This window comes from Anomaloglossus baeobatrachus, chromosome 10 (genome assembly GCF_048569485.1).
Source record: "Anomaloglossus baeobatrachus isolate aAnoBae1 chromosome 10, aAnoBae1.hap1, whole genome shotgun sequence".
NCBI classification, from domain to species: domain Eukaryota; kingdom Metazoa; phylum Chordata; class Amphibia; order Anura; family Aromobatidae; genus Anomaloglossus; species Anomaloglossus baeobatrachus.
The window spans coordinates 60,527,351-60,552,699 of NC_134362.1; the positions used below are offsets into that span (position 1 = coordinate 60,527,351).

At 51.2% G+C, this 25,349-nt stretch overlaps 1 protein-coding gene across 6 annotated transcripts in view; it reads right to left on the reverse strand.

The window, feature by feature from the left end:
- The window catches only part of DEAF1 (DEAF1 transcription factor), a 119,257-nt gene that overhangs the window by 62,689 nt on the left and 31,219 nt on the right, over positions 1–25,349 (reverse strand). For all 6 annotated transcript variants that reach the window (XR_012727405.1, XR_012727404.1, XM_075326870.1 and 3 more), the window contains exons 7-8: positions 7,699–7,825; positions 6,734–6,862 (exon numbers count right to left, since the gene is read on the reverse strand). Coding sequence is in view for 4 of the 6 variants with exons in the window: in XM_075326870.1 (XP_075182985.1) it covers positions 6,734–6,862; positions 7,699–7,825 (256 nt within the window). In the remaining 2 variants the exon portion in view is untranslated. The remainder of the gene's footprint in view (positions 1–6,733; positions 6,863–7,698; positions 7,826–25,349) is intronic.

A 25,349-nucleotide genomic window follows, 5' to 3' on the forward strand; every position in this document is an offset into this window, starting at 1 on the left:
GCTGCTTGACCAGCGGAAGCTTCACTATCGCTGAGAGGGTATGAAACTCCATGCCAAGATATGTCAGCGATTGGGCCGGTGTCAGATTTGACTTCGGAAAATTGATGATCCACCCGAAACTCTGGAGAGTCTCCAGGGTAGCTTCGAGGCTGCGTTGGCATGCCTCTTGAGAGGGTGCCTTGATCAGCAGATCGTCCAAGTACGGGATCACCGAGTGACCCTGAGAGTGTAGGACCGCTACTACAGTAGCCATAACCTTGGTAAGAACCCGTGGGGCTGTTGCCAGACCGAACGGCAGTGCCACGAACTGCAGGTGTTCGTTTCCTATGGCGAAGCGCAGGAAGCGCTGGTGCTCCGGAGCAATCGGTACGTGGAGATAAGCATCTTTGATATCGATCGATGCAAGGAAATTTCCTTGGGACATTGAGGCGATGACGGAGCGGAGGGATTCCATCCGGAACCGCCTGGTTTTTACGTGTTTGTTGAGCAGTTTCAGGTCCAGGACAGGGCAGAAAGACCCGTCCTTCTTTGGGACCACAAACAAGTTGGAGTAAAAACCGTGGCCCTGTTGCTGAAGAGGAACAGGGATCACCACTCCTTCTGCCTTCAGAGTGCGCAGCACCTGCAGAAGAGCCTCTGCTCGCTCGGGAGGCGGGGATGACCTGAAGAATCGAGTCGGGGGACGAGAGGTGAACTCTATCATGTAACCGTGAGACAGCATGTCTCTCACCCAGCGGTCTTTTATTCGTGGCAGCCAGGTGTCGCAAAAGCGGGAGAGCCTGCCACCGACCGAGGATGCGGGATGAGGAGGTCGAAAGTCATGAGGAAGCCGCTTTGTTAGCTGCCCCTCCGGTGGTCTTTTTTTAGGACGTGATTTAGACCGCCATGCATCAGAGTTCCTTTGCTCTTTCTGAGGCCTTTTGGACGAGGAGAATTGGGACCTGCCCGCGCCCCGAAAGGACCGAAACCTCGACTGCCCTCTCCTCTGTTGGGGTATGTTTGGTTTGGGCTGGGGCAAGGATGTATCCTTTCCCTTGGATTGTTTGATGATTTCATCCAAACGCTCGCCAAACAAACAATCTGTCGCCAGAAATTGGCAAACTGGTTAAGCGCTTTTTGGAAGCAGAATCTGCCTTCCATTCCCGTAGCCACAAGGCCCTGCGGAGTACCACCGAATTGGCGGCTGCCACCGCCGTACGGCTCGCAGAGTCCAGGACAGCATTAATAGCGTAAGACGCAAATGCCGAGGTCTGAGTGGTAATGGACGCCACTTGTGGCGCGGACGTGCATGTGGCTGCTTCAATTTGCGCTTGACCTGCTGAGATAGCTTGTAGCGCCCATACGGCTGCGAATGCTGGGGCAAAAGAAGCGCCGATCGCTTCATAGATGGATTTCAACCAGAGCTCCATCTGCCTGTCAGTGGCATCCTTGAGTGAATCCCCATCTTCCACTGCAAGTATGGATCTAGCCGCCAGTCTGGAGATTGGAGGATCCACTTTGGGACACTGAGTCCAACCTTTAACCACGTCAGGTGGAAAGGGATAACGTGTATCCTTAAGGCGCTTAGAAAAACGCTTATCTGGACAAGCATGGTGATTCTGGACTGCCTCTCTGAAATCAGAGTGGTCCAGAACCATACTCGGTGTACGCTTGGGGAACCTGAACCGGAATTTCTCCTGCTGAGAAGCCGACTCCTCTGCTGGAGGGACTGAGGGAGAAATATCCAGCATTTGATTGATGGATGCAATAAGATCGTTCACTATGGCGTCCCCGTCTGTAGTATTAAGATTGAGAGCGCCCTCAGGATCAGAATCCTGATCAGCTACCTCCGCTTCATCAACTCGAGATGCCCCTCGCTGAGACCCTGAACAATATGATGATGTCGAGGGAAAATCTAAGCGAGCTCGCTTAGTCGGTCTGGGGCTGGGGTCTGTGTCAGAACCCTCAGCCTGGGATCTATGAGATACCCCTGGAGGACATTGTTGGTCCAACTGAGGGGAGCCAGGGACCAAAGATTCAACAGAGTCCCTGTGCTGAGATACCGGCCTGTACTGCAAGGCTTCTAGTATCTTAGCCATAGTCTCAGAGAGTTTTGCAAACTCTGTCCCCGTCACCTGGACATTGTCAGCAGGTGGCTCCCCCTGGGCCCCTCTTAGCAGAGGCTCTGGCTGAGTAAGTGTCACAGGGCCCGAGCACTGTATACAATGAGGGTCAGTGGAACCTGCCGGTAGCGGGGTCGTACATGCGGCGCAGGCAGCATAATAAGCCTGTGTTTTGGCACCCCTGCCTTTTGTGGGCGCCATGCTATTATCTTCCCTGAGCAACACAATAGGGTATATAGCCAGAAATCAACTGTGCACCATACAGTGTAAAGTATATACCATAAACATATACAGTATAGTTACAGTACTGCACAATGGGGCTAGCACCACAGGTGCTGCTTACCACCCGCTTCAAGCGGTTGTGAGGCCACCCAAGTCCCTGCCTGGGTCTCCCAGACTTTGTCCCCCTCTGCTGCGTCCGAGGAGCTGACAGGAATGGCTGCCGGCGTCCTGAGGAGAGGAGGGAGTCGTGGGCGTGGCCGAGAAAGTGCGGGAACTGGAGCCGCACTGTGCAAAGTGAGAGGGGTGGAGTATGCAAAGCATGCTCCAGCCCTCAGTGCTGCTCGTTCTGTGCAGCTTCCCGCCCTTCCCCTGCCTGTCAGGGCTGAGGGCGGGAGGAAAAGGAAACTAGGCCGCAAAAAGCCGGGGACTCGAGTAATAAGCGCGGCCGCCGTATATGCGCGGCCAGCGCAGAAGTCCCCGGCGCACTACAAGTCCCAGCCGCGCCGCAGTGTTTCCGCGGCAGCGGCGGTCAGCGCGGCAGTCCCTATACATAAAACACACTCAGCAACGCTGAGTGTGTAATGGCACATTTTAACCCGGTCAGCGCCGCGGTCCCCGGTGCACTAGCACACCCAGCAAAGCTGTAGTGTTGCTGTGCGCGGTCCCCACAGGGATACAGAGTACCTCCAAGTAGCAGGGCCATGTCCCTGAACGGTACCCGGCTCCTATCCAGCAGGCTCCACAGGAGTTGTGGATGAAGCACGGTCTCCTGTGCCTGGAGACCGATAGGATCCCACTTCACCCAGAGCCCTGAGGGGGATGGGGAAGGAAAACAGCATGTGGGCTCCAGCCTCCGTACCCGCAATGGATACCTCAACCTTAACAACACCGCCGACAAGAGTGGGGTGAGAAGGGAGCATGCTGGGGGCCCTATATGGGCCCACTTTTCTTCCATCCGACATAGTCAGCAGCTGCTGCTGACCAATCTGTGGAGCTGTGCGTGCATGTCTGCCTCCTTCGCACAAAGCAAAAAACTGAGGAGCCCGTGGGAGCACGGGGGGTGTATAGGCAGAAGGGGAGGGGCTTTACACTTTTAGTGTAATACTTTGTGCGGCCTCCGGAGGCATAGCCTATACAGCCAATGGTCTGGGTCTCCCAATGGAGCGACAAAGAAATATAAAATCAATTAATCTGATCGGTACACAGCGTAGCAATAAACAAAAAAAAAAAGTGTCTTGGAATATAGTGACAAAAGTGCTATTATTCTCTTTTGGGAAACTTCTGAAAAAAATGTCACCACTTAGATAAAAGTAAAACTATAAAAGTAAAACTATACTTTCCAGTACAACATGGGGCAGAGTGAATGGTGTCATTCAAAAGTACAACTCGTCCCGCAAAACATAAGTCCTCATATGGCTATATTGACAGAACAATTAAAAAAAAAAATGTTATGGCTCTTGGAAGATGGGGAGGAAAAAAAGAAAAATGGAAAATTGCCCGGGGATTAAAAGGGTTAAATAACGCTGCTTTGTTTTTGATATGCTGATATTTCCTGGTATTTGGGATGGACAAAACTTTATTGATACAGTAATGTGCTGATTACATGCGCTATTGATGCATTTCCGCAAAGGACAGGTGTGATTTTTACCTGCGGATTTCTCGCATCTGCTACAAGTCTAGGGGGAAATCCTCAAATAAAACCCAACGTACCCACAAGAGAGATTGACATGTTGTGGGTTTAGAGCACGGGGTCCCGGCCACTCTGATGGAACAATAAAAATGTTGCGGTTTTTGGCTTAGTGGAAATATGCAGAGTTAAAGGGAACCTGTCACCATTTTTTCCGGTATTAAACCAAAAGTGTCACCTTCTGCAGCTCCTGGGCTGCATTCTATGAAGGGGCACCTTGTTGCTGACTCCCCCTTGCAGACCCCACAAATGCCTTTATAAAATCTGACTGCCACGTATGCTAATGATTAGTTCGGGTAGGATGGGCGTGCTCATTTTCAGCTCCTGTCCCTCCTTCTGGCTTTGTTCACCGTCCTCCGTTCATTTGGTCATGCACAGCGCCGACCATAATCTCACGCCTGCGCAAAGACCTCACCGGCTCGCGCGAGGGCAACTAAGTTTTGGCTCGGCTCGCGATGGGGCAGAGCGAACTGCGCCTGCGCGAGCCGGGAATGACTGCACAGGCGTGAGATTTGGCAGAGCAACGTGGATCATGACGGAGGAGTCATCCATATCAATCATGAAAGGAGGACAGCGAACAAGGCCAGAAGGAGGGACAGAAGCCAAAAATGAGCACGCCCATCTGACCAGAACAGGTCATTAGCATACGTGGCAGTCAGATCTTATAAAGTTATTTCTGGGGTCTGCAAGGGGAGTCCGCAACAAGGTGCACCTTCACAGAATGCAACCGAAAAAACTGGTGACAGGATCCCTTTAAAAACTCAACAAAAATCAAAACCTTAACCCCTTCACGACCGGCCGATTTTTTTGCTTTCCGTTTTTTTTCGCCATTCTATTTCTGAGAGACGTAACTTTTTTATTTTTCAGTCAATATGGTCATGTGAGGGCTCATTTTTTTTGCGGAATGAGCTGTACTTTTAAATGAAACCATAAGTTTTACCATATAGTGTACTGGAAAACGACAAATAAATTCCAAATGCAGAAAAATTGCAAAAAAAAAAAAGTGTGATAGCACTATTGTTTGAGATATTTTATTCACTGTGTTCATTATATGGTAAAACTGATGTGTGAATGTGATGCCTCAGGTCAGTGTGAGTTCGTAGACACCAAACATGTATAGGTTTACTTTTATATAAGGGGTTAAAAAAAAAAAAAATCGGAGGTTTGTCCAAAAAAAGTGGCGCACGTTTTATGCCATATTCCGTGACCCGTAGCGTTCTCATTTTTTGGGATCTATGGCTCAGTGATGGCTTATTTTTTCCATCTCGAGCTGACGTTTTTAACTGTACTATTTTTGCACAGATGCTACGTTTTGAGTGCCAGTTATTGCATTTTGCAGAAAAAATTGTGGCAACAAAAAAATGGAATTTTGGCGTTTGGCTACGCCGTTTACTGATCAGATTAATTGATTTTATATTTTGATAGATCGGGCGTTTCTGAACGCGGCAATACCAAATGTGTGTATATTTTTTATTTTTTAACCCTTTAATTTTCAATGGGGCGAAAGGGGGGTGATATGAACTTTTAGGGGATTTTTTTTTAAAAATTTTTTTACTTTTTTTTTATTTTACTAGTCCCCCTAGGGGGCTATATAGATCAACAATCCGATTGCTCTGCCCTATCTGCTGATCACAGCTACAGAGCTGTAAACAGCAGATACGCTCACTTTTTGCTTCACTCGGCTCCGGGCCGAGTGAAACTGAAAGTAATTCATGTGTACTCCAGGAGTCATCACATGACCCTGTGCTACCATGACAACCACCGGAAGTCACGTGATCACATCACGCGACTTCCGTTATCGGCCGGTAAGTAAAGGTTTACCGTCATCGCGATTATAATGGCGCTGTCACATATTGACAGCACCATTTAAGGGGTTAAACGGCACGAGCAGATAACAATTCTGCTCGTGCCTAGCAGGCACACATCTCAGCTGTGAAAATCAGCTGAGATGTGCGCCGATCGCGGCAGGCTGCCGGCGGCAGGCCATGGGCAGTAACATTATGACCACTAGGATGTAATATTACTGCCCGCGGTCGTTAAGGCGTTAAAGACCAGCAAAGAGGACATCCTCTTTTCTGGTCTTTAATATATTAAATAAAATATTAAATATTATATATTAAATTATTAAAAATTATATATTAAATTATATATTAAATATTAAAATTAAATATATTATTTATAGAAATCTCATGCTGTAAAAAAAAGCAGAAGACATATTCAAAATTTGATGACCCGTCATTTGGATAGATCATATTGGTCGGGGTCTGACACCATGTACCCCACTGCTCACTTGTTAGGTGGTAATGTAAACATTGAATGGAGCTGCGTGAAGGCCGAGTGCTGCGGATCAGATAGTCTTCTCCTAATAGCAGCTGCTAAACCTTGGACAGAGTAACGCAGAACAGTTGAATTCAGTATTATTTTTCAGCCATCACCGGAGCTAATAACAACTGACCGGTAGGAATGCCGGGTGTCAAACCCCAACAATACTGAAATTGATGATCTGCCCTAAGAATGTGTCATCAATATCTTCCGTCCTTTACAAAAAAACAGTCACATTTTTTTTATAAATTCACAAAAAGGAGAGATTTGAGCCTTCCTGAACGCTCACACTGGCCTCCCATGTGTACGGCCAAACCGGAAAAATACAAAGCCTCATCCTTAGTCCGTGTGAGCATTATGGTGGATATACAGATATACACTCGGCATGTTCTTCCCTCACCTGTCGCTCCACTATACTCGTCCCCCTGTGTAGGGCTATCGGTCAGTATAGTGGTCGCCTCAGCCGTGGCCTCTCTCTCAAACGTCAGTGAATCTGTGGCTGTGATCTGTCCAGACGAGGAGACGGTAACTGCAAAAATAAAGAGCCGGCATTGTGACAGGAGTAGTCATAAAAGCCCAGATTAGATAGCGATGGCACAATTAGTTAAGGAAATAAGGAGCTAAACGCACACAGAAAGGTCTGGAGATTAAGATTTAATTCAGATGTTACGGCTGCGATGATTTTAGTCCCCCCGCGTTTTCCAGTACTATGGCAAAAACCATGCAGGTCTACTGGTGTTGCAGAAAAAAAAATTGCCGCAACATATGGACAGAGCATGAACTTATACACTATATGGACAAAAGCCTATTACTGAATTAAGGTTTATCATCCAAGCCCCACTGCCCCCGGGGTATAACCTCGGGCCCCACTGCCCTCGTGGTATAACCTCGGGCCCCAGTGCCCCCGGGGTATAACCACGGGCCCCACTGCCCCCGGGGTATAACCACGGGCCCCACTGCCCCCGGGGTATAACCACGGGCCCCACTGCCCCCGGGGTATAACCACGGGCCCCACTGCCCCCGGGGTATAACCACGGGCCCCACTGCCCCCGGGGTATAACCACGGGCCCCACTGCCCGCGGGGTATAACCACGGGCCCCACTGCCCGCGGGGTATAACCTCGGGCCCCACTGCCCGCGGGGTATAACCTCAGGCCCCACTGCCCGCGGGGTATAACCTCAGGCCCCACTGCCCGCGGGGTATAACCTCAGGCCCCACTGCCCGCGGGGTATAACCTCAGGCCCCACTGCCCGCGGGGTATAACCTCAGGCCCCACTGCCCGCGGGGTATAACCTCAGGCCCCACTGCCCGCGGGGTATAACCTCAGGCCCCACTGCCCCACTCAAGTTTTTCTCTGGTCCTTACAGGTGGTTTCTGCTGTCGCTGGGAGGAGGCTGATGTTTTTGGTTTGGTCTTTTTCGACCGAGACGGCTGACATCTCTCCTTCCTTTTTCCGGCGCTTGTAAGGAATAAACAGACGGACCGGACCACTCTGTAAGTGCAGAAGTTACACAGCAGATGTGATTATACAAAACAAAATATTGGTGAAGGTTTTGGAGTCTTCAAATTCAAAAATTTACATGGCAAACGTTCAAGTAGACCGAAGAAAACCTTGATCAGTAACTGCAAGAGTTGGTCCATCGACCAAGTAGTCTGGACCACTGGACCCACCACTTGCTTCTGCAGCTTTTCTTTTAAGTCGCCGACCTGTGCCCATGCGACATCGCAACGATCACATCACTACAGACCGGTTAATCAAAAAAAAAAAAAAAAAGGTGCAGAGGTCTCAGGAATCCCGTCCAGTGGTCACAGACTACTTGGTCAATGGACCAACTCCTGAGAGTCAATTTTCGCCAAGCTTCCACAAAATATTTTAACATGTCAGAGATACGTCTGAAATTTTGATCAGGGGGTGTCAGGGTGCTGCAACCCACACCGAGAGATAAAAGATTGACTAAGAACACTTCATGAAGAACCCTTAACAGCTGAAGATTGGCTCCAGGACTTTCTATTGAGCTGACCTTCAGCCAGGAGAATTCCTCGGCTTAGCCTTACTGCACCTCCATTTGGGAACTCCGCACCCAACTAGCTGCAGTGCAGCAGCTGTGATATCATGTATACAGCCCGTGACTGCTGCAGCCAATCACCAGAATCATGGCCTTGTCTCCGCTAAATCTAGTGATTAGCTGCAGCAGCCACGAGCTGTAGTTGCGTTGACTTGATAAAAGATAACATTTCATGGCCCACAATCACCAGCGACTGTCCATCCATCAGGCTTACAAAGACTTTTCGGAGGGCTCATGCCCCTTTAGGTCTCATCATTTTTTTTTATTAATACTTTTTATACCAAAGAAAGCCAAAAAGGGGTATAGTGCTCAGAAAAGTGCATGTATGCCTTTGTCATCCTGGTCCCCCAAAAAATCCACACCAAAAAGGTTTAAATTATGGGTAATGAGGGAATAAAATAAATGAAGCCGCATCCACAATGGGCTGCGAGTCGATGTCCGATATCACCTTGTCTCGGGCGACTTGCAGGCGGCGCGTTCTTATTCTGCCATCATTTTATGCAAAATACATTTTGAATGTCAGCAGGTGACAGCTCAAAAACATAACATTGTAAACGCCAGAGGACATTGGAACTGGAATTCTCCTTCACAAACTTGCATCCCTAATTAGGTGCATGAGACGACAAGACGAGGTGACGGAATCAGCAATACTTCTAATGCCTCCGAGATCTGACGCTGGAGGAGAGATTGACATTGCTTGTGAAATCGAAGCAGGGAGCCAAATACTGCGCACAACTCCGGGAAGGCACGGAAAGAAAACCTGACAAATCAGCAAAACGCTATCCCACGGGAGCGCAGAAGAGTTCACGCACTTCACATCTTTTTAACTGTGAAAATATCACACGTTGATGATCTTGGATTATAGCATTTTGGACATTCAAAGTCCATTTTGGTGCACAGTGTAGAAATTAAAGGGGTATTCCTATCTCAAAGTGATGGCGTATTGCTAAGATATTGTCACGCTAGGTATGGGGAAGTATCAAGCGGACAGCAAAAGGGAAGGGAAACCCTGTCTAGACAAGGGGGAGATGGTGACCACTGACCAAACCTACAGCTGGTTCCTGGCTTCTCTCACCACCCTAGATAGGTGTGGAACCTATGCGCCAAGCCAGACACTCAATCCTATATGACCCTGAAATAGGCCCTAGGTACGGAGCAGATGGTATGAGCACTTAGTCAACCCCACTAAGCTCTAAGAAGACACCGGGATAACAAAGAGGGGGAAAGTAAATAGATAACTTATCCATCTCTAGATGACTCAGGGAGAGGAGTTGCAACAACAACAAAGTTTCTCCAGCTGAATACAAGACGATTGCTTGTACAAAAGACTTGTTAAGGTCATTAGCTGAAAAGAAGTGAAGGGTGAACCAAGCACCACAAGCCAATATATTAAAATATCAAAACATTTATTAGGTATTAAAAATCCAACGGATCCAAAACCTGAGAAGAAGGGAATTTTGTTTACTTACCGTAAATTCCTTTTCTTCTAGCTCCAATTGGGAGACCCAGACAATTGGGTGTATAGCTATTGCCTCCGGAGGCCACACAAAGTATTACACTTAAAAGTGTAAGGCCCCTCCCCTTCTGGCTATACACCCCCAGTGGGATCACTGGCTCACCAGTTTTAGTGCCAAAGCAAGAAGGAGGAAAGCCAATAACTGGTTTAAAGACCAATTCAATCCGAGGAAACATCGGAGAACTGAACCATACCACATGAACAACATGTGTACCCGAAAAAACAGAAAAACCCCGAGAAAACAGGGCGGGTGCTGGGTCTCCCAATTGGAGCTAGAAGAAAAGGAATTTACGGTAAGTAAACAAAATTCCCTTCTTCTTTTTCGCTCCTAATTGGGAGACCCAGACAATTGGGACGTCCAAAAGCAGTCCCTGGGTGGGTAAAAGAATACCTCGTGATAGGGCCGTCAAACAGCCCTTTCCTACAGGTGGGCAATCGCCGCCTGAAGGACTTATCTACCTAGGCTGGCGTCTGCCGAAGCGTAGGTATGCACCTGAAAATGCTTGGTAAAAGTATGCAGACTCAATCAGGTAGGTGCCTGACACACCTGCTGAGCCGTAGCCTGGTGCCGTAATGCCCAGGATGCACCCACGGCTCTGGTAGAATGGGCCTTCAGCCTTGAGAGAACCAGAAGCCCAGTAGAACTGTAGGTTTCAAGAATTGGTTCCTCGATCCCCCGAGCCAGGGTGGATTCAGAAGCTTGCGACTGTTTACGCCGACCAGCGACAAGGACAAAGAGTGCATCCGGGTGGCGCAGGAGCGCCATGCGGGAAGTAGAACCTGAGTGCTCTCACCAGAACCAACAGATGCAAATCCTTCTGAAATTGATGGACTGGACGAGGACACAAAGAAGGTGAGGTGATATCCTGATTGATATGAAAGTGGGATACCACCTTAGGGAGAAATTCCGGAATCGGACGCAGAACTACCCTGTCCTGGTGAAGGACCAGGAAGGGAGATTTGTATGAGAGCGTTGCTAGCTCGGAAACTCTCCTAAGAGACGAGACCGTTACTAGAAGGCCACTTCCCGAGAAAAGCGGGAAGGGAGACCTCTTTCAAAGGCTCGAAAGGCGGCATCTGGAGAGCAATTAGAACCTTGTTCAGATCCCAGGGCTCTAACGGCCGCTTGTACGGAGTGCTGAGACGACAAACTCCCCGTAGGAACGTGCGTACCTGAGGAAGTCGTTTCTGAAAAGAAGGGAATTTTGTTTACTTACCGTAAATTCCTTTTCTTCTAGCTCCAATTGGGAGACCCAGACAGTGGGTGTATAGCTACTGCCTCTGGAGGCCGCACAAAGAACTACACTTAAAAGTGTAAGGCCCCTCCCCTTCTGGCTATACACCCTCCCGTAGGAGTACAGATTCCTCAGTTTTAGTACCAAAGCAAGAAGGAGGAAAGCCAATAACAGTTTCAAAAACAAATTCAATCCGATAACTAGATCGGAGAACTTAAGAAACAACGTGAACAACATGTGCACCCGAAAAAACGAAACCCTAAAAACAGATAGGGCGGGTGCTGGGTCTCCCAATTGGAGCTAGAAGAAAAGGAATTTACGGTAAGTAAACAAAATTCCCTTCTTCTTTTTCGCTCCTAATTGGGAGACCCAGACAGTGGGACGTCCAAAAGCAGTCCCTGGGTGGGTAAAAAGATACCACATGAACGGGCTGTCATACAGCCTCTTCCTACAGGTGGGCCACCGCCGCCTGAAGGACCTGTCTACCTAGGCTGGCGTCTGCCGAAGCGTAGGTATGCACTTGATAGTGTTTGGTAAACGTGTGCAGACTCGACCAGGTAGCCGCCTGGCACACTTGCTGAGCCGTAGCCTGATGCCTCAACGCCCAGGACGCACCAACGGCTCTGGTAGAATGGGCCTTCAGTCCAGATGGAATCTGAAGCCCAGCAGAACGGTATGTGTGAAGAATTGGTTCCTTGATCCACCGCGCCAGGGTGGATTTGGAAGCTTGCGATCCCTTATGCTGACCAGCGACTAGGACAAAGAGCGCATCCGAACGGCGTAGAGGCGCCGTGCGAGAAATGTAAATCCTGAGTGCTCTCACCAGGTCCAACAGATGTAAACCCTTTTCAAATTGGTGAACTGGATGCGGACACAAAGATGGCAAAGTGATATCCTGATTGAGATGAAAGGAAGAAACCACCTTGGGAGAAAACTCTGGAATTGGACGCAGTACTACCTTGTCTTGGTGAAATACCAGGAAGGGAGATTTGCAAGATAACGCCGCCAGCTCGGACACTCTTCGAAGAGACGTGACCGCTACAAGAAAAACTACCTTTTGTGAAAGCCGAGAAAGGGGAACCTCTTTCAAAGGCTCGAAAGGCGGCTTTTGAAGAGCAAGGAGAACCTTGTTCAGATCCCAGGGTTCCAATGGCCGTCTGTAAGGAGGAACGATATGACAAACTCCTTGGAGAAACGTGCGTACTTTAGAAAGCTGTGCCAAGCGCTTCTGAAAGAATACGGATAACGCGGAGACTTGACCCTTAAGCGAGCTAAGGGACAAACCTTTTTCCAACCCAGACTGCAGGAAGGAAAGAAAAATTGGCAATGCAAATGGCCAGGGAGAAAACCCTTGAGCCAAGCACCATGCTAAGAATATCTTCCACGTCCTGTGATAGATCTTAGCTGAGGATGGTTTTCTAGCCTGTCTCATTGTGGCAACAACTCCCTGAGATAAACCTGAGGCCGCTAGGATCCAGGACTCAATGGCCACACAGTCAGGTTCAGGGCCGCAGAATTCAGATGGAAAAACGGCCCTTGAGACAGCAGATCTGGACGGTCTGGTAGTGCCCACGGTTGGCCTACCGTGAGATGCCACAGATCCGGGTACCACGACCTTCTTGGCCAATTTGGAGCGACGAGTATGGCTCGCTGGCAGTCGGACTTGATTTTCCGGAGAACTCTGGGTAACAATGCTAGAGGTGGGAACACATAGGGGAGTCGGAATTGCGACCAATCCTGAACCAAGGCGTCTGCCGCCAGCGCTCGGTGATCGTGAGACCGTGCCATGAAAACTGGGACCTTGTTGTTGTGCCGTGACGCCATCAGATCGACGTCCGGCGACCCCCAGCGGCAACAGATCTGTTGAAACACGTCCGGGTGAAGGGACCATTCTCCTGCGTCCATGCCCTGGCGACTGAGAAAGTCTGCTTCCCAGTTTTCCACGCCTGGGATGTGAACTGCAGATATGGTGGACGCTCTGCTTTCCACCCACGTCAAAATCCGCTGGACTTCTTGAAAAGCTTGGCGACTGCGTGTTCCCCCTTGGTGGTTGATGTACGCCACCGCCGTGGAATTGTCCGACTGAATCCGAATCTGCTTGCCTTCCAGCCATTGTTGGAAGGCTCGCAGGGCAAGGTAGATTGCTCTGATTTCCAGAACATTGATCTGCAAGGTGGACTCTTCCTGAGTCCACGTCCCCTGAGCCCTGTGGTGGAGAAACACCGCTCCCCACCCTGATAGGCTCGCATCTGTCGTGACCACTGCCCAGGACGGGGGAAGGAACGACTTTCCCTGTGACAATGAGTTGGGGAGAAGCCACCAACGTAGAGAATCCTTGGCAGTCAGAGAGGGAGACAGTCCTGTCGAGGGACGTCGATTTCCCATCCCATTGGCGTAGAATGTCCCATTGTAGAGGGCGCAGATGAAACTGCGCGAACGGGACTGCCTCCATTGCTGCTACCATCTTTCCTAGGAAATGCATGAGGCGCCTCAGTGAGTGCGACTGGCTCTGAAGGAGAGATTGCACTCCGGTCCGTAGCGAGCACTGCTTGTCCAGTGGAAGCTTCACTATCGCTGATAGAGTATGAAACTCCATGCCAAGATAAGTCAGAGATTGGGTCGGGGTTAGATGAGACTTTGGAAAGTTGATAATCCACCCGAAAGTCTGGAGAGTGTCTAGCGCCACCTTCAGACTGTGTTGGCATGCTTCTTGAGAGGATGCCTTTATAAGCAGGTCGTCTAGGTACGGGATGACCGAGTGACCCTGCGAGTGCAGAACAGCTACTACTGCTGCCATGACTTTGGTGAAGACCCGGGGGGCTGTTGCCAGACCGAAGGGTAACGCTACGAACTGTAGGTGCTCGTCGTGTATGACGAAACGTAGGAAACGCTGATGCTCTGGTGCAATCGGCACGTGGAGATACGCATCTTTGATGTCTATTGATGCTAGAAAATCTCCCTGAGACATTGAGGCTATGACGGAGCGTAGGGATTCCATCCGGAACCTCCTGACTTTTACGTGTCTGTTGAGCAACTTCAGATCCAGGACGGGACGATACGATCCGTCCTTTTTTGGGACCACAAACAGATTGGAGTAAAAACCGTGACCCTGTTCCTGAAGAGGGACGGAGGTCACCACTCCTTCCGCCTTTAGAGCGGCCACCGCCTGCAACAGAGCATCGGCTCGGTCTGGTGGTGGAGAAGTTCTGAAGAAACGAGTTGGCGGACGAGAACCGAACTCTATCCTGTACCCGTGAGATAGAATATCTCTCACCCAACGGTCTTTGACATTTGCTAGCCAAATGTCGCCAAAGTGGGACAGCCTCCCACCGACCGCGGGTGTGGGCATCGGAGACCGCAAGTCAGGAGGACGTCGTTTTGGCAACGGTTCCTCCGGCTGGTCTTTTTGGGCGTGACTGAGACCTCCAAGAATTTGAACGTCTCTGGTCCTTTTGAGTCTTTTTTGACGAGGCGAATTGGGACCTGCCCTGTCCTCGAAAGGACCGATAACCAGACTGACCCCTCCTCTGTTGGGGCTTGTTTTGTCTGTGTTGCGGTAAGGAAGAGTCCTTACCCTTGGAGTGTTTGATGATTTCATCCAAACGCTCTCCAAACAATCGGTCACGAGAAAAAGGCAAATTGGTTAAGCACTTCTTGGAATGAGAATCTGCTTTCCAATGTCTCAACCACAGAGCCCTACGCAAAACAACTGAGTTGGCTGACGCCACTGCCGTGCGGCTTGTAGCGTCAAGAACAGCATTAATCGCGTACGACGCGAATGCCGCCATTTGCGAGGTCAATGGTGCTACCTGCGGGGCAAATGCACGTGTGACAGAGTCGACTCGCGCAAGCCCGGCCGTGATAGCTTGGAGTGCCCATACGGCCGCAAAAGAAGGCGCTAATGACGCTCCAATCGCTTCATAGATGGATTTCAGCCAGAGCTCCATCTGCCTGTCAGTGGCATCTTTAAGTGCCGCTCCATCTTCAACAGCAACCAAGGATCTGGCTGCAAGCCTGGAAATTGGAGGATCCACTTTTGGACACTGGGTCCAACCCTTGACCACTTCAGAGGGAAAAGGGTAGCGTGTATCTTTAAGTCGTTTAGGAAAACGCCTTTCAGGATAAGCGTGGGGTTTCTGGATTGCGTCTCTGAAGTCAGCGTGGTCCAGAAAAGTGCTTAATGTACGCTTAGGGTATCTGAAATGGATTCTCTCGTGCTGCGAAGCTGACTCCTCTACAGGAGGAGCTGGTGGGGAAATATTCAACATCTTATTGATGTTAAATATAAGATCATTAACTATTGCGTCACCATCTGGTGTATCTAGATTGAGAGCGGTCCCAGGATCAGAATCCTGATCAGTTAAGTCCGCCTCATCACCCATAGATTCATCCCGCTGGGATCCAGACCATTGAGATGAATGTGAAGGCCCGTCATAACGAGCCCGCTTAGGCTGCCCGGGGCCATCGTCCGAGTCAGAGTCTTCACCCTGAGGTGTAGATGCCCGTCCCGGAGCTAGGAGCTGAGGGGGACCAGGGGGCAATACATGCACAGTGTCCGTGGTCTGAAGTACAGGCCTAGCTCGCAATGTGTCAAGAATTTGTGACATAGTGAGAGACATTCTGTCAGCAAAAGCTGCAAACTCAGTTCCTGTCACCTGGACAGCATTCACAGGTGGTACACCCTGGGACACGTCCAGCAGAGGTCCCGACTGTGCAAGCGCCGCAGGGGCCGAGCACTGCACACAATGGGGGTCCGTGGAGCCTGCCGGTAGAAAAGTCCCACATGCGGTGCAGGAAGCATACAATGTCTGTGCCTTGGCACCCTTGCGTTTTACGGGCGACATGCTGCTGGCTCTCTGCATGTGAGAGAGTCTATAGCCAAAGGGCGACCACTGCTATGTAATACCAAGTATTTGTAGCAACAAAATACTAAGAATACTACGAGCACAAGAGGGGGTGAGCCCTGAGGGCTGCTTACCGCCCGCTGAACAGCGGGTAAGAGGCTGCTGAATGCCTTGTCTGGGTCTCCCCGGCTCCCCTCTGCAGCTCAGCGTGTCTGCAAGAATGGCTGCCGGCTACTGTGGAGAGGGGCGGTCCGTGGGAGTTCCCAAACAAAAGTGCGGGAACAGTGTCCCCTCTGTGCTGACTGTGAGGGCTGGAGTATGTAAAAACGACTCCAGCCCTCAGCGCTGATGCCCTGGCCAGCGTCCCGCCCCTCTCCTGACTGGCAGGTCTGTGGGCGGGAACGAACGCAAGCAGGCCGCAAAAGCCGGGGACTCGAGTTATCAGCGCGGCCGCCGTAAAAGCGCGGGCCGCGCTGAAGTCCCCGGCGCACCGCAAGTGCCAGCCGCGCCGCTGTTCGAGCGGCCGGCGCGACCGAGTTCTGGACGTGGGCAGCGTCCCGCCCCTCTCCTGACTGGCAGGTGTGGGGGCGGGAACGAAAGGAAGCAGGCCGCAAAAGCCGGGGACTGTAGTTATCAGCGCGGCCGCCGTAAAAGCGCAGGCCGCGCTGAAGTCCCCGGCGCACTACAAGTGCCAGCCGCGCCGCAGTCCCAGCGGCCGGCGCGTCCTATTCCCATAAATGTGCCTGCTTCAGCAAGGCTGAATGAGGCCATGGCACAGGCGCCGCAGCGCTGATGTCCCCCGGCGCACTACAACACCCAGCATGCTGCGGTGTGAGCGCCAGATACACGGGGACACAGAGTACCTTGAGGATGCAGGGCCATGTCCCTGATGTACTCCGCTCCATCCAGCATCTTCTCCAGGGGCTGTAGATGGAGCACGGTCTCTGTGCCTGGAGACCGGTAAATCCCACTTCACCCAGAGCCCTGTAAAAAGGGATGGGGAAGGAATCAGCATGTGGGCTCCTGCCGCCGTACCCGCAATGGGTACCTCAACCTTACAAACACCTCCGACATAAGTGGGGTGAGAAGGGAGCATGCTGGGGACACTATATGTGTCCTCTTTTCTTCCATCCGACATAGTCAGCAGCTGCTGCTGACTAAAAACAATGGAGCTATGCGTGCGTGTCTGACCTCCTTGCGCACAAAGCTAAAACTGAGGAATCTGTACTCCTACGGGAGGGTGTATAGCCAGAAGGGGAGGGGCCTTACACTTTTAAGTGTAGTTCTTTGTGCGGCCTCCAGAGGCAGTAGCTATACACCCACTGTCTGGGTCTCCCAATTAGGAGCGAAAAAGAAAATACAGATAGCGCTGAGACTTGTCCCTAAAGGGAACTGAGCGACAACCCTTTTTCCAACCTAGATTGCAGCAAGGAAGGAAACATAGACGATGCAACCGGCCAGGGAGAAACACCCTGCGCCGAGCACCGAGATAAGAATATCTTCCACGTCCTGTGGTCAATCTTGGCGGACGTTGGTATGCTAGCCTGTCTCATGGTGGCAACCACGTCCTGAGGTAATCCTGACGACACTAGGTTCCAGGACTCAATGCCACACCATCAGGTTGAGGGCCGTAGAATTCAAATGGAAGAATGGCCCTTGAGACAGCCAGTCTGATTGGTCTGGTAGTGCCCCCGGTTAGCCTACCGTGAGGCACCACAGAACCGGGAACCACAACATCCTCGGCCAATCTGTAGCGACGAGGATGGCGCGGCCGCAGTCGGTCCTGATCTAGCGCAGCACTCTGGGCAACAATGCCAGAGGTGGCACATAGGGTAGCTGGAACTGCGACCAATGCTGAACTAAGGCGTCTGCCGCCAGAGCTCGATGATTGTGAAACCGTGCCATGAAGCTGGCACATTGTTGTTGTGCCGTGACGCCATTAGATCGACGTCCGGCCTCTGTCAGCGGCGCCAGATCTCCTGAAACCCGTCCGGGTGAAGAGACCATACCCTTTCGGCCACACCCCGGCGACTTAGGAAGTCAGCTTCCTAGTTTTCCACGCCTGGGATGTGAACTGTGGATATGGTGGATGCCGTGTCTTCCACCCACATCAGAACCTGCCGGACTTCCTGGAAGGCTTGCCAGTTGCGCGTTCTTCCTTGGTGGTTGATGTATGCCACCGCTGTGGAGTTGTCCGACTGAAGTCGGATTTGCTTGCTGTCCAGCTGCTGTTGGAAGGTTTGTAGGGCAAGATACACTGCTCTGTGTTCAAGAACATTGATCTGAAGGGTGGACTCTTGCTGAGTCCACGTACCCTGAGCGCTGTGGTGGAGAAGAAGGGAATTTTGTTTACTTACCGTAAATTCCTTTTCTTCTAGCTCCAATTGGGAGACCCAGACAATTGGGTGTATAGCTATTGCCTCCGGAGGCCACACAAAGTATTACACTTAAAAGTGTAAGGCCCCTCCCCTTCTGGCTATACACCCCCAGTGGGATCACTGGCTCACCAGTTTTAGTGCCAAAGCAAGAAGGAGGAAAGCCAATAACTGGTTTAAAGACCAATTCAATCCGAGGAAACATCGGAGAACTGAACCATACCACATGAACAACATGTGTACCCGAAAAAACAGAAAAACCCCGAGAAAACAGGGCGGGTGCTGGGTCTCCCAATTGGAGCTAGAAGAAAAGGAATTTACGGTAAGTAAACAAAATTCCCTTCTTCTTTTTCGCTCCTAATTGGGAGACCCAGACAATTGGGACGTCCAAAAGCAGTCCCTGGGTGGGTAAAAGAATACCTCGTGATAGGGCCGTCAAACAGCCCTTTCCTACAGGTGGGCAATCGCCGCCTGAAGGACTTATCTACCTAGGCTGGCGTCTGCCGAAGCGTAGGTATGCACCTGAAAATGCTTGGTAAAAGTATGCAGACTCAATCAGGTAGGTGCCTGACACACCTGCTGAGCCGTAGCCTGGTGCCGTAATGCCCAGGATGCACCCACGGCTCTGGTAGAATGGGCCTTCAGCCTTGAGAGAACCAGAAGCCCAGTAGAACTGTAGGTTTCAAGAATTGGTTCCTCGATCCCCCGAGCCAGGGTGGATTCAGAAGCTTGCGACTGTTTACGCCGACCAGCGACAAGGACAAAGAGTGCATCCGGGTGGCGCAGGAGCGCCATGCGGGAAGTAGAACCTGAGTGCTCTCACCAGAACCAACAGATGCAAATCCTTCTGAAATTGATGGACTGGACGAGGACACAAAGAAGGTGAGGTGATATCCTGATTGATATGAAAGTGGGATACCACCTTAGGGAGAAATTCCGGAATCGGACGCAGAACTACCCTGTCCTGGTGAAGGACCAGGAAGGGAGATTTGTATGAGAGCGTTGCTAGCTCGGAAACTCTCCTAAGAGACGAGACCGTTACTAGAAGGCCACTTCCCGAGAAAAGCGGGAAGGGAGACCTCTTTCAAAGGCTCGAAAGGCGGCATCTGGAGAGCAATTAGAACCTTGTTCAGATCCCAGGGCTCTAACGGCCGCTTGTACGGAGTGCTGAGACGACAAACTCCCCGTAGGAACGTGCGTACCTGAGGAAGTCGTTTCTGAAAAAATACAGATAGCGCTGAGACTTGTCCCTAAAGGGAACTGAGCGACAACCCTTTTTCCAACCTAGATTGCAGCAAGGAAGGAAACATAGACGATGCAACCGGCCAGGGAGAAACACCCTGCGCCGAGCACCGAGATAAGAATATCTTCCACGTCCTGTGGTCAATCTTGGCGGACGTTGGTATGCTAGCCTGTCTCATGGTGGCAACCACGTCCTGAGGTAATCCTGACGACACTAGGTTCCAGGACTCAATGCCACACCATCAGGTTGAGGGCCGTAGAATTCAAATGGAAGAATGGCCCTTGAGACAGCCAGTCTGATTGGTCTGGTAGTGCCCCCGGTTAGCCTACCGTGAGGCACCACAGAACCGGGAACCACAACATCCTCGGCCAATCTGTAGCGACGAGGATGGCGCGGCCGCAGTCGGTCCTGATCTAGCGCAGCACTCTGGGCAACAATGCCAGAGGTGGCACATAAGGTAGCTGGAACTGCGACCAATGCTGAACTAAGGCGTCTGCCGCCAGAGCTCGATGATTGTGAAACCGTGCCATGAAGCTGGCACATTGTTGTTGTGCCGTGACGCCATTAGATCGACGTCCGGCCTCTGTCAGCGGCGCCAGATCTCCTGAAACCCGTCCGGGTGAAGAGACCATACCCTTTCGGCCACACCCCGGCGACTTAGGAAGTCAGCTTCCTAGTTTTCCACGCCTGGGATGTGAACTGTGGATATGGTGGATGCCGTGTCTTCCACCCACATCAGAACCTGCCGGACTTCCTGGAAGGCTTGCCAGTTGCGCGTTCTTCCTTGGTGGTTGATGTATGCCACCGCTGTGGAGTTGTCCGACTGAAGTCGGATTTGCTTGCTGTCCAGCTGCTGTTGGAAGGTTTGTAGGGCAAGATACACTGCTCTGTGTTCAAGAACATTGATCTGAAGGGTGGACTCTTGCTGAGTCCACGTACCCTGAGCGCTGTGGTGGAGAAGAAGGGAATTTTGTTTACTTACCGTAAATTCCTTTTCTTCTAGCTCCAATTGGGAGACCCAGACAATTGGGTGTATAGCTATTGCCTCCGGAGGCCACACAAAGTATTACACTTAAAAGTGTAAGGCCCCTCCCCTTCTGGCTATACACCCCCAGTGGGATCACTGGCTCACCAGTTTTAGTGCCAAAGCAAGAAGGAGGAAAGCCAATAACTGGTTTAAAGACCAATTCAATCCGAGGAAACATCGGAGAACTGAACCATACCACATGGACAACATGTGTACCCGAAAAAACAGAAAAACCCCGAAAAAACAGGGCGGGTGCTGGGTCTCCCAATTGGAGCTAGAAGAAAAGGAATTTACGGTAAGTAAACAAAATTCCCTTCTTCTTTTTCGCTCCTAATTGGGAGACCCAGACAATTGGGACGTCCAAAAGCAGTCCCTGGGTGGGTAAAAGAATACCTCGTGATAGGGCCGTGAAACAGCCCTTTCCTACAGGCGGGCAATCGCCGCCTGAAGGACTTATCTACCTAGGCTGGCGTCTGCCGAAGCGTAGGTATGCACTTGAAAATGCTGGGTAAAAGTATGCAGACTCAATCATGTAGGTGCCTTGACACACCTGCTGAGCCGCAGCCTGGTGCAGTAATGCCCAGGATGCACCCACGGCTCTGGTAGAATGGGCCTTCAGCCTTGAGAGAACCAGAAGCCCAGTAGAACTGTAGGTTTCAAGAATTGGTTCCTCGATCCCCCGAGCCAGGGTGGATTCAGAAGCTTGCGACTGTTTACGCCGACCAGCGACAAGGACAAAGAGTGCATCCGGGTGGCGCAGGAGCGCCATGCGGGAAGTAGAACCTGAGTGCTCTCACCAGAACCAACAGATGCAAATCTTTCTGAAATTGATGGACTGGACGAGGACACAAAGAAGGTGAGGTGATATCCTCATTGATATGAAAGTGGGATACCACCTTAGGGAGAAATTCCGGAATCGGACGCAGAACCACCCTGTCCTGGTGAAGGACCAGGAAGGGAGATTTGTATGAGAGCGTTGCTAGCTCGGAAACTCTCCTAAGAGACGAGACCGTTACTAGAAGGCCACTTCCCGAGAAAAGCGGGAAGGGAGACCTCTTACAAAGGCTCGAAAGGCGGCATCTGGAGAGCAATTAGAACCTTGTTCAGATCCCAGGGCTCTAACGGTCGCCTGTACGGAGTGCTGAGAAGACAAACTCCCCGTAGGAACGTGCGTACCTGAGGAAGTCGTTTCTGAAAAAATACAGATAGCGCTGAGACTTGTCCCTAAAGGGAACTGAGCGACAACCCTTTTTCCAACCTAGATTGCAGGAAGGAAGGAAACATAGACGATGCAACCGGCCAGGGAGAAACACCCTGCGCCGAGCACCGAGATAAGAATATCTTCCACATCCTGTGATCAATCTTGGCGGACGTTGGTATGCTAGCCTGTCTCATGGTGGCAACCACGTCCTGAGGTAATCCTGACGACACTAGGTTCCAGGACTCTAAGCCACACCATCAGGTTGAGGGCCGTAGAATTCAAATGGAAGAATGGCCCTTGAGACAGCCAGTCTGATTGGTCTGGTAGTGCCCCCGGTTAGCCTACCGTGAGGCACCACAGAACCGGGAACCACAACATCCTCGGCCAATCTGTAGCGACGAGGATGGCGCGGCCGCAGTCGGTCCTGATCTAACGCAGCCCTCTGGGCAACAATGCCAGAGGTGGCACATAAGGTAGCTGGAACTGCGACCAATGCTGAACTAAGGCGTCTGCCGCCAGAGCTCGATGATTGTGAAACCGTGCCATGAAGCTGGCACATTGTTGTTGTGCCGTGACGCCATTAGATCGACGTCCGGCCTCTGTCAGCGGCGCCAGATCTCCTGAAACCCGTCCGGGTGAAGAGACCATACCCTTTCGGCCACACCCCGGCGACTTAGGAAGTCAGCTTCCTAGTTTTCCACGCCTGGGATGTGAACTGTGGATATGGTGGATGCCGTGTCTTCCACCCACATCAGAACCTGCCGGACTTTCTGGAAGGCTTGCCGGTTGCGCATTCTTCCTTGGTGGTTGATGTATGCCACCGCTGTGGAGTTGTCCGACTGAAGTCGGATTTGCTTGCTTTCCAGCTGCTGTTGGAAGGTTTGTAGGGCAAGATACACTGCTCTGTGTTCAAGAACATTGATCTGAAGGGTGGACTCTTGCTGAGTCCCCGTACCCTGAGCGCTGTGGTGGAGAAAACCTGCTCCCCACCCTGATAGACTCGCGTCTGTCGTAACTATCGCCCAGGATGGGGATAGGAAGGACCTTCTTTTTGACCATGAGGTGGGAAGAAGCCACCACCGTAGAGATTCCTTGGCCGCCTGAGAAAGAAAGACGACTCTGTTGAGGGAGGTCGACTCCCCGTCCCATTGGCGGAGAATGTCACATTGTAGTGGACGCAGATGAAACTGCGCGAAAAGAACTGCCTCCATTGCTACCATCTTACGTAGGAAGTGCATGAGGCGTCTCAATGTGTGCGACTGGTTCTTAAAGAAGAGATTGCAGCCCGTAGTGAAGGCTGTTTGTCTAGCGGAAGCTTCACTATCGCTGAGAGAGTATGAAACTCCATGCCTAGATATGTTAGCGATAGGGTCGGGGTCGGATCTGACTTTAAAAAGTTGATGATCCACCCAAAACTCTAGAGAGTCTCCAGCGCAACGTTCGGGCAGTGTCGGCATGTTTCCTAAGAGAGTGCCTTGACAAGTAGATCGTCTAAATATGGGATCCCAGAGTGACCCTGAGAGTGCAGGACTGTGACTACTGCTGCCCTGACCTTGGCGAAGACCAGTGGGACTGTCGCTAGCCGGAAGGTAGAGCTACGAACAGAAGGTGTTCGTCTCCTATAACAAAGCGTAGAGACGCTAGTGCTCTGGATCAATCGGCACGTGCGGATAAGCATCCTTGATGCCTAATGATGCTAGGAAATCTCCTTGGGACATTGAGGCGATGACATGGCGGAGGGATTCCATCCGGAACCGCCTGGTGTCCACGAGCTTGCTGAGCAGTTTTAGATCCAGAACGGGACGGAACGGCCCGTTCTTATAGGCACCGCAAATAATTTGGGGTAAAAACCGTGACCTTGTTCCTGAAGAGGAACGGGGGTCATCACTCTTTCTGCCTATAGAGTGCACCCTGTTTGCAGAAGAGCAGCGGCTCGGCCGGGAGGTGGAGAAGTTCTGAAGAATCGAGTTGGAGGACGAGAAGTGAGCTCTATCCTGTACCCGTGAGACAGAATGTCTCACACCCAACGGTCATTGACCTATGGCAGCTAAATATCGCCAAGGCGGGAGAGCCTGCTACCGACCGAGGATGCGGAGAGAGGAGGCCGCAAGTCATGAGGAAGCCGCCTTGGAAGCGGGTTTTCAGACTGTCTCTTTTTTGGGCGTGACTGAGCCCGCCAAGAATCTGAGCTCCTCTGATCCTTTTGAGTTCACATTGGACGAGGAAAAATGGGACCTGCCCGAGCCTCGAAAAGACCGAAACCCCGACTGCCTCCTGCTCTGTTGGGGTTTGTTGTGTCCGGGCTGAGGAAAGGATGAATCCTTACCCCTGGACTGTTTAATGGTTACATCCAAACGCTCACCAAACAGTCGGTCAGCAGAAAAAGGCAACTGGTTAAGCACCCTTTTTTGGAAGCAGAATCTGCCTTCCATTCACTTAACGAGCAGACCAGGCTCTGCTTAAAAACACGGAGCAGCGGAGGCTACTGCCGTACGGTTCGCAGAGTCTAGGGCAACCTGAATCGCGTAAGAAACAAATGCAGACATTTGAGAGGTTAAGGATGCCACCTGCGGCACAGATGTACGTGTAACCGTGTCAATCTGTGTAAGACAAGCTGAAATAGCTTGGAGTGCCCCAAAGGTGAGAATGCTGGAGCCAACGGTGCGCCGACAGTCTCATAGATGGATTTAGACCAGAGATCCATCTGTCTGTCAGTGGCATCTTTAAGTGCAGCTCCATCTCACACTGCAACTATGGATCTAGCTACAAGCCTGGAGATTGGAGGATGCCGCTTGGGACACTGGGTCCAGTCCTTGACCACGTCAGGGGGCAGGGATAACGTGTATCCTAAGCCGTTTGGAGAAGCGCATATCTGGATAAGTGTGGTGTTCCTGGACTGCCTCTCTGAAGGTAGAGTGGTCCAGAAAAAAACGTGAAGCTGACTCCTCCACTGGAGGAGCTGGGTGAGAAATAACCAACATTCTATTGATGGACGCTATAAGATTATTCACTATGGCGTCACCATTAGCTGTATCCAGATTGAGAGCGGTCTCAGGATCAGAATCCTGAGCCGCTACTTCCGCCTCATTACACAGAGAGTCCTTCTGCTAGGACCCTGATGAAACCGAGGGCCGCTCATAGTGAGCCCGCTTAGGCTGTCTGGGACTGACGTCTGTGCAGAGCCGTGACTCTGGGATGCGTGTGACATTCCCGGAGCTGTTAGTTGTTCACACTGAGGGGGGCCATGGATCAATGATTCAACAGTGCCCATGTTGTGAGAGACATGTCCGGACTGCTAGGCTTCTAGTATCATAGCCATAGTCTCAGAAAATCTGTCAGTAAATACTGCAGACACCGTCCTCATCCTCTGGCCATTAGCAGAGACACCGGCTGTGTTGGATACAATGGGGGTCTATGTAACCTGCCGGCCGTATAGCCGTACATGCTGTACCGGCTGCATAGAAAAACATGTGGTTCTGCACCTTTGTTTTACACAGAGAATATGCTGA